General features: G+C 45.8%; 1 protein-coding gene across 1 annotated transcript; it reads left to right on the top strand.

Annotated features, from left to right (window-relative positions):
* Nucleotides 1-7,995: 7,995 nt before the first annotated feature.
* Nucleotides 7,996-8,517, top strand: LOC102997849 (glycine cleavage system H protein, mitochondrial-like). The gene has a single exon (XM_028168885.2). The coding sequence runs from the start codon at nucleotides 7,996-7,998 to the stop codon at nucleotides 8,515-8,517; it is 522 nt and encodes a 173-aa protein (XP_028024686.2).
* The last annotated feature ends 346 nt before the right edge of the window (nucleotides 8,518-8,863 follow it).

Here is an 8,863-nt window from a genome sequence, read left to right as displayed (position 1 = left end):
ACAAACTACTACATATAAAATAGATAACAACAAGGTCCTGCTGTATAGCACAGGGAACTATATTCAATATCTTGTAATGAACTATAATGGAAATGAATCTGAAATATATATATATATACATACATATACATATATATGAATCACTGTGCTATACACCAGGACCTACTGTGTAGCACAGGGAACTCTACTCAATATCTTATGATAACTTATAATGGAAAAGAATCTGAAAAAGAATACATGTATAACTGAATCACTTTGCTGTACACTTGAAACATAACATTGTAAATTAACTATACTTCAAAAAAAATCGATTCCCCCCCAGAAAGCCCCCATCTTTGCTAACAATGGCACCTCCATCTTTCCAGTTGCTCACATCAAAAACCTTGGAGTCATCCTTTCTTCCTCTCCTTCTGTTTCACTCTGGCTCTTCCTTCCCTGTGCACCCAGGACCCACCCCCTTTCAGCATCCCTGCTGCGAGCACCTCAGTCCCAGCCACCATCACCTCTGCCTTGAGTTCAGCTATAACAGCCTTGTTACACACAGACTGAATCTGTGCATCCCCCCAAATTCATATGTTGAAAACCTGAGGCCCAAAGTGATCCTATTAGGAGGTGGGACCTTTGGAGATGATTAAGTCATAAGGGTGGAGCCTTCATGAATGGGGCCAGGGCCCTTAAAAGAGGTGCTGGAGAGCTCCCTGGCCCTTTCTGCCATTGGAGGATGGGGGAAGTCTATGACACAAAAGAGGACTGTCAGCCGACCACGTTGGTACCCTGATCTCGGACTTCCAGACTCCAGACTGTGAGCAGTAAATTTCTGCGTTTATAAGCCACCCCAGTGGTGGCATGTTAGTACAGCAGCTGGCCCAGCTCCCTCTGCCCTCCCCCCCTCCTCTCCCCAGCTCTGGAGGCTCTGGCCACGTTGGCTTCCTTGCTCTTCCCAAGCCCTCCAGGCTCCCACCTTAGATCGTTGCCCCTCCCTCCGCCCACAACCCTCCTCCATATATTCCCTTGGCTCCTTCCCTCCCCTCCTTCTCATCCAAGCCTGCCTTGGTAGCCCTGATCAGTACGCCCTTCTCTCCTCCACACTCATGATGCCCCCAATCCTGCCCTAGTCTGTCATTGTTTTCCCTACAGCACTTTGCAACTCCCAGCGTGCTGTAGAATTCACTTCTTTACTGTGTTTATTGTTTCTGTTCTGTCTTCTTCCACAAATGTGAGATTTGTTCACTGATGTTTGCACAGTGCCCGGAACACACACACAGTAGGTCTTCATTAACTACTGGTTGAGTGAATAAATGAAGGGTGAGTAAGAGTACTTTGTACTTGGCATGGGCCTGGGGCAAACAGGGTCTGTTCCTACAACCACGTGTGATGGATCATCAAGGATGCACTGGTCAACCAGTCCAGGAGCCAACAGCAAGAAAGGATGGCTCCATGAGATGAAGAAGTTGGCACTGACCAAGGGAAAAGGAAGTTCCCTGGCAACCAGCCTCTCGAAGGCCAAGCGATGTCTCCTTGGAGAACACCTGCTCCCCTTTGTGCTTACTTCACATTCAACCAAGGAAGCTCTGACCACTAGCAGAGGCTTTTGGGTACCAGAAGGGGTGCTGGGACAGGAGGCCTAGTTATTTTGGCTGATGGACAGAAAGATCCCAAGTTGTATGTCCGTCTGTGGTGCTCTGACTGGTACACTGTCCCCGTGGCTGGTCCTGCACTTCCCTTAAGTAGACCTGTGGTTGTGAAATATTGCACCCCACCCTCTGCCTGCCCAACAGCCTGTGACCTCCTCTCCACAGTGCCCGGTGGTCGGGGAAGAACAGACACTTTGGGAGAGCAGTTCTTGAGCCCAAGGCTCTGCCACTGACCCCCTGAGCCCCTTGGGTCAACAAAGTACAAAGGGAAGCAACCACAGAGCCCAGCATCGGCCTGCATGCTAGGTTCCCTGCAGGAAGGGAGGACAGTCCAGTCCCCAGCTCCAGAGATTTCGAAGAGCTGTTCTATCCTTGGGCCAGATGTGGTCCCTGCAGAGATGCAGAGAGCTGTTTGTGTGGATGGAGGGCAGCACCAGACCTGAGGTGGGCATCCTGAGCTGTCACAGCTGAAGCCAGAGCCCACTGTGCCACTGCCCTGTGTCCAAAAAGGTGGAAGGAAGGAAAGAGGGAAGGAGGAAAGGAGGGAAGGAAGGAAAGAAGAAAGGAAGGATGGAAAGAAGGAAGGAAGGGAAGAAGGATGGAAGGAAGGAAGAAAAGAAAGAAGGAAAGGAGGGAGGGAGGAAGGAAGGATGGAAGGGAGGAAGGATGGAAGGAAGGAAGAAAAAAAAGAAAGGAAAGGAGGGAGGGAGGAAGGAAGGAAGGAAAGAAAGAAGGAAGGGAGGAGGAGAGGAAGGAAGGGAGGAAGGATGGAAGGAAGGAAGGAAGGAAAGAAGGAAGGCAGGATGGAAGGGAGGAAGGAAGGAAGGCAAATAATTGCTCACCTCCCTGAAATAAAAATAAGTATCAATATTTATTACCAATAGTGAATATGAAACTGACAGCTGTTCTGTGCGTGTTACTGGTGAAAACACAGAAGTGTGTGGCACGGCCCTTACAGTCACTTTTCTCTTGGGGGAGAACATGAGAAACAACCATGGAAGAACCCACTGCATCACTCTGTGCAAATGACAAGTGTTACTTTGAAGAAGGCGAGTGAGGAGAGGTCAAGTTCACTGAAGAAGGCTTAATAAATATCAGAAGCAGACCCTGAACTGGGCCGAGAGCCACCTTGCCTGCGGGGTGTCCCTGGTTTGGCTGCTCAGATACTGTCTCATTTAATCATAACAACAACTCTGCAAGGGAACTACTATCATTCCCATTTTACAGACGAGGAAACCGAGGTGCAGAGCGGTAAGGGATGTGAGGAATCCCGTAGCTGGTGAGGTGTGGGGCTGGGAGTCTGTGCAGAGCTCCTGGCTGTTACTGTAACACCACGCTGGCCTCCACCAGTGGAGTGCAAGATGTGAGAAAGGGATTCCAACCTGGCCTTGAGGGGAGAGGCTATGGCAGGGGTGCACCCCTCCCCAGGGCCTCTGACGTCCTTGCCCGCTGCGTGGCCTGCAGCAGTGGCCAAGGCCAGCTCCAGGATGGTGGTGGCCACACAGTCGGTAGAGGGAGGAAAAGAGAGTGGGCCCTCAAACATGCACACACACACACACACCGAGCAGCTCAAGGCCCATAAGCCCCGCTGTTCCATTGGTTCTCTCCCTTCACCATTTTGAAATAAATTAACTATAATGCATCAGGTTAAAAATGTTCCCCTACCTACTTACCCCCCCTATTGGAAATTACAGTTGCCAGATCCAACACAGTGAATTCAGGCAGGGATATAAATATTTAAAGAAATTCAAAAGCAATGTCTTTGAAAAGCAAAGAATTACTCCTTGAGAACGATCACTACTGCATTTATTATGGGGGTCACAGATTAAGTTATTTTATAATGAAATATGTCTTAAGGGTATTTTTATTTACTTTTTTAAGAAAACCTATTTCCTTTAAAAATTTTATTATTTATTTATTTATTTATTTATTTATTTATTTATTTTTGGCTGTGTTGGGTCTTTGTTGCTAGGCGTGGGCTTTCTCTAGTTGTGGCGAGCGGGGGCTACTCTTCATTGGGGCGCGCGGGCTTCTCAGTGCGATGGCTTCTCTTCTTGCAGAGCACAGGCTCTAGGCGCGCGGGCTTCAGTAGCTGTGGCTCGCGGGCCCAGTAGTTGTGGTGCATGGGCTTAGTTGCTCCGCAGCATGTGGGATCTTCCCAGACCAGGGCTCAAACCCGTGTCCCCTGCATTGGCAGGAGGATTCTTAACCACTGCAACACCAGAGAAGTCCGTTAAGAGTATTTTTAAATCCTCTTAGAAATGAAGAGTAAATTTAAGATTTCCTTTTAAATGCAGGTAAGAAATAATTCATAGCAAATGGATGCCTCAGGCATATGTCAAATCTCAAAGTAGTTTTTAATATTCTCGGAGAGGTTATGGAGAGTCTTTGATGGCCAGTGACTCATCTTATTCATCAATCATTTCACTGTCTGTCTCCCATGGATAGGGGGTCAAGAATTATGGACTGTGGGCCAGTTCCAGCCTGCTGCCTGTCTTTATAAATAAAGTTTTATTGGGACGTAGCCATGTGTATTGGGGCCATATTGTCTCTGGCTGCTTTTGTATTAGGACATCAGAGCTGAGCAGTTGTGGCTGGGACTCCCCTGGCTGGGCTGGCGTCCACATCAAGGGTTTCTCCACGTTGTGTAGAACCAACTATAAAGCAGGCATGAGGGCTTCTCCCCAGTCAACTAGACATAACAAATCTCCCACGAGGAAAATGAGGCAACTCAGCAGGGACAGAGGTCAGAGTCTGAACCACATACTTATGCAACTTCCTTGTGCCTTCTATACCAGCCAGAGGCCAAGCACATAGACACAACATCTACGTGGTAATGAAATACTCATGCACCCACCCACACTTGGTGGCTTAGATAGCACCTAGTCCAGAATGAGGCATTCAGGTCTCAAGGACACCGATCCTGTGGTCAAAGTTCCATAGTTTCCAAAGCCTATTATCAAGCCAGGTGTTTTTATTCAAAGAGAAGTCTGTTGCTCTGCAGAAGAGAGGTCTTTGCTCCAAAAGTGTATGGTTCTGTCCCATGATCCTCTTGTTGGGGCTCCCCAGAGAGGCCACACACAGGGAACACCACTCATCTGCTCTGTCCTGAGGCTCAGGTGGCAGGGCAGTTTGGATTGTAATCTGCACCTGCTACGGAATCTTCTCTTGCTCTGAAACCTCACTGAAAACTGGTGGTCTTTCTGGTTATTCTGTAGATAGGTTGGAATAGCACACACAAACGTGGTATGTGTTGCCTCCAAAATCCGAAAGTGCCCCTAAGTATGGAATCTATTTTTAGTTTTATGTAGAAGTTGTGTGCAGCAACTTTTCTTTAGCCTTCAAAAAGTATCCTGATGGTCTATAGACTATAGAGGCCTATGGACATTATCAAGTTAATGGGCCCATGAATTTTCCTTGTATTTATCTCACCTGCTCTAACTGTCATGGTTCTTATATGACATCTACTATACACTGAATTATGTCCCCCAGATTCATATGTTGAAGCCCTAACCCCCAATATTACTATAGTTGGATATGAGGTCTTTAAAGAGGTCATTGAGGTTGTAAGGGTTGGGTCTAATCCTATATGACTCGTGTCCTTATAAAAGGAAGAGACATTAGGGCTCACTCTCTCTCTCTCTGTGCACAAAGGAGAGGCTGGGTGAGGATACAAGCAAAAGGCAGCCATCTGCAAACCAGAAAAAGAGATCTTGCCAGAAACCAACCCTGCTGGCCCCTTGATCTTGGACTTGTAGCTTGCAGAAGTGAGAAGATAAATTTCTGATGTTTAAACTGTCCAGTGTGGTGTTTTGTTATGGCAGCCTGAGCTGACTGAGATAGCATTGAAGGTACTTGTTATTTCTTGATCAAATCCAATCTGCATAATTCCAGGCACATACAGGGTCAGTGTGATATTCTGAAGGATATCAAAATAATCAAGTTCTCCACAGACTAGATTATGGCAGAGGAGACAAGTGAATACAACTGTGAGGCAAGATTGTGAAGGTATATTGTTGGCCCTGCCAAGTAAAAGCAAACTTCTTCTGGTACTTGCAAGTTGGAAAATAATAAATGAAAGCATTTGTCAGATCAATAGCTGCATATCAAATGCCAGGAGCTCTGTTCATATTTTCCAGTAAAGGTACCATGTCTGAAAGAACAGCTAATATCGGAGTCACCATGTAATTAAGTTTGTGGTGATCCATAGTCCAATTACCTTCTGAAAAGGTCAAGGCTTGTGTATCTATCTTCCAGTTTGACAGGATCAGATCCCAGGTGTCCAGAACACTGAATCTTGACCATCTCTCAACCTTCGTTTTACCTAAAGACAGACCCCTTTTCCCTGTTTACTTCACTGCCTCGTGGTATTCTTGGCAAAGCAATCATCTCAAAAACTTAGTGACTGCTGATGTATTTGCCTCCAGTCACTCTCAGGTACCTATAACTGCACCCAAAGACTTTTCCTAAGCACTGTTCTGCAATCTCCTTTGTTTTCTGGCCTCCTCACTCCTGTGACTCTCTCTCAACAAAGAGGCAGCCTCTTGGAGGCCGTTGGGCTTGGGGGGCAGTCTACCCGCTCACTCACACCTTTGTCCCGAGTCATGTTATTTCACTCAGAAAGTTCACCAAAACTGAAAAGTCAGCTCAATTACATTTTGTTCCCATATCTTACTGTTTGGGGACTAGAAACAGTTACCTTTTGCAGCCTTACAAGTTCCTGAATTTCTGGACTCTCTATTACCTTTCATTTTCTGCTTAAAAACAGCCAACTATTTCCTGAGCTCATCTCTTCCTTGAATTGCCTTCCCAAACAGAGCCAAGTCCAATTAAAACACGTTTCTAACATTCCATTTTCCAGTACACCCCCTATCGTGATGGGGTCTGCTTTCCAAGTCTCTGCAGGTGACCCTTTGGTCGAATGATTTGTCACTACATCACGTAGATGTCCAGTCACCCAGCATGCTGTTTCTTCACCCTCTCTTGCCCAACTGCTAAGAAAATAGCCACCTATTTTTTGTCACCCAAACAGCCCACTGCAAAACAGCAATTTCCATGGTGTTAAATAAATTATGCTAGTTGTTGTAAACAACACCCAAATTTCAGTGGCTTGACAAAGTAAAAGTTTCTCACGCACTTGATATCCAATGCAGATTTTCCAGTTGGGGCACCTCCCTCAGGCAGTGACTCAGCAATCCTGGCTCCTCTGTCTTCAGATGCTGCCATTTCTAACTTGTGGCTCTAGATTTGCTACAGGAGAAGAGGAGAAAGGATCTGGTGTGCAAGGTATTTTATGGGCCAGCCTAGAAGTATCATCTGTCATATCTGCCTACTTCCCACCGGCTGGAATTAGTTTCAGGGCCCCACTTGTGTAAATGGAGCTGGTAAATGTCATCCTCCTGGTTGCACAGGAAGAGAATTAAATGGTTGATAACAATGAGAATTATTTCTGCCAAAGACTAGTCTGAAATGTTACCTGATGTCTTTGCAGAATCAAACATTTCCCCCTCCACTTACATGTGTCTTGAACATAATTTGTATCACATACCTGCCACCTTGTGTTAAAATTTTATTTTATTGACTCATCAGGTAATGAGTGCCTCAAGGTTGAGAACTGTCCTGTATTCATCTCTGTATCACCTGAGCCTGAGCTCTGCCTGCCACTTGGCAAGAGCTGAATGAATGCTTGTCAGGAGGATGTTGAGAGAGGAGGGAGGCGAGTGGAGGAGAGTGGACATTGAATCTGTCCTCTCTGCAGGGTAGGATGGGTGTTCTCTATTATGTGAACTAAAAATGCTGCCTGCCATATCAGTAAACAAAGGATGTAGCAGCCTTTAAGCCATCACATTACAGTCTCCTGATGGTGAGCCCTGAGGGAACTCAGGATAGAAACAGGACGCCCGCCATCGAGCCCTCAGTCACTGCAGTCACCCCACAAAGATGCACCCTGAGGAGACTCAGGATGAGAAAGCACAGGATACTGGCCCCAGACAGCTGAGGTGCTTATCGAAGGAATGATTTCAGTGAGTCCAGACTCTTGCATCTTCCCATACAGAGAAAAGCACCAAATTCCTTAACTTGAGATGTCTGGTTTTCTTTAATTAACAATAATCTTTTGACATTCCCACTACCCAGTCTTTGTTGCAAAAACTCCTATATAACCTGGCTCCCCACCTTGTCTCTTCAGAGTGATCTGAGATTCTTTGTCCCCGGCTTAAGTCCTCATTTTTGTCCACCGGATAAAACAACTCTCAACTTTTAGGTTGTGCATTTTTTTCAGTTGACAGTTTGAAAGAGAAAACCTGGGAGCTATTATAAGGCATATTTTCTAATAAAAATGAAAGTAGTGACCCCTGCGAACATGGCGCTGCGAGCGGCGCGGGGTGTGGCAGCCGTGGTCTGCAGCCGGCGCGCCATCTCTGTGCCCAACGTGTCCTGCCCGCAGTGGCCCTGGGGATTGCGGGCGGGCGCCGTCGGGGTGCTGCGCGCCAGCCCTGCTCTGCTGTCGATGAGTAAATTCACTGACAAACATGAATGGGTAACAACAGAAAACGGTGCTGGAACAGTGGGAATCAGCAATTTTGCACAGGAAGCTTTGGGAGATGTTGTTTACTGTAGGCTGCCTGAAGCTGGGACAAAATTGAACAAACAAGAGGAATTCGGTGCTTTGGAAAATGTGAAAGCTGCTAATGAACTCCATTCTCCTCTATCAGGAGAAGTAACTGAAATTAACGAGGCTCTAGCAGAAAATCCAGGACTTGTCAACAAATCTTGTTATGAAGATGGTTGGCTGATCAAGATGACACAGAGTAACCCTTCAGAACTAGATGAACTAATGAGTGAAGAAGCATATGAAAAATACATAAAATCTATTGAGGAGTGAAAATGGAACCCCTAAATAAGGTAGTTTGAAACAACTTAATCTAGCACAGTTGTCTTAAATTAGTAGTGGATAGATTTTTTAAAAGCAACTTGTAGCAAAAGAAACTACTTGCAACAATGTTGCCTGAAGAAAATACCCCTTAACTTCCTAATGAGGTCAGATAAACCCTATGCATCTTTTTCACAACACCCTATGATTTTTTGGCTAGTCTCCAGTTATAATATTCAGAATTCCTGAAATTATCTGTGGTAAAACTAGTTATAAAAATTATGTAATTCAAGGATAACATTGTTATCTTAACCTTATATAATATTGTAACTTGCTTACAGCCATTCCTGGATTTGGG

This window comes from Balaenoptera acutorostrata, chromosome 2 (genome assembly GCF_949987535.1).
Source record: "Balaenoptera acutorostrata chromosome 2, mBalAcu1.1, whole genome shotgun sequence".
Taxonomy (NCBI): domain Eukaryota; kingdom Metazoa; phylum Chordata; class Mammalia; order Artiodactyla; family Balaenopteridae; genus Balaenoptera; species Balaenoptera acutorostrata.
The sequence above is the reverse complement of the archived record's forward strand: the minus strand, read 5'-3'. Positions and strand labels throughout refer to the sequence as shown.

Bases quoted from the DNA above. Each gene is read 5' to 3' on its own strand.
- LOC102997849 (XM_028168885.2), top strand. From the start codon at position 7,996: ATGGCGCTGCGAGCGGCGCGGGGTGTGGCAGCCGTGGTCTGCAGCCGG.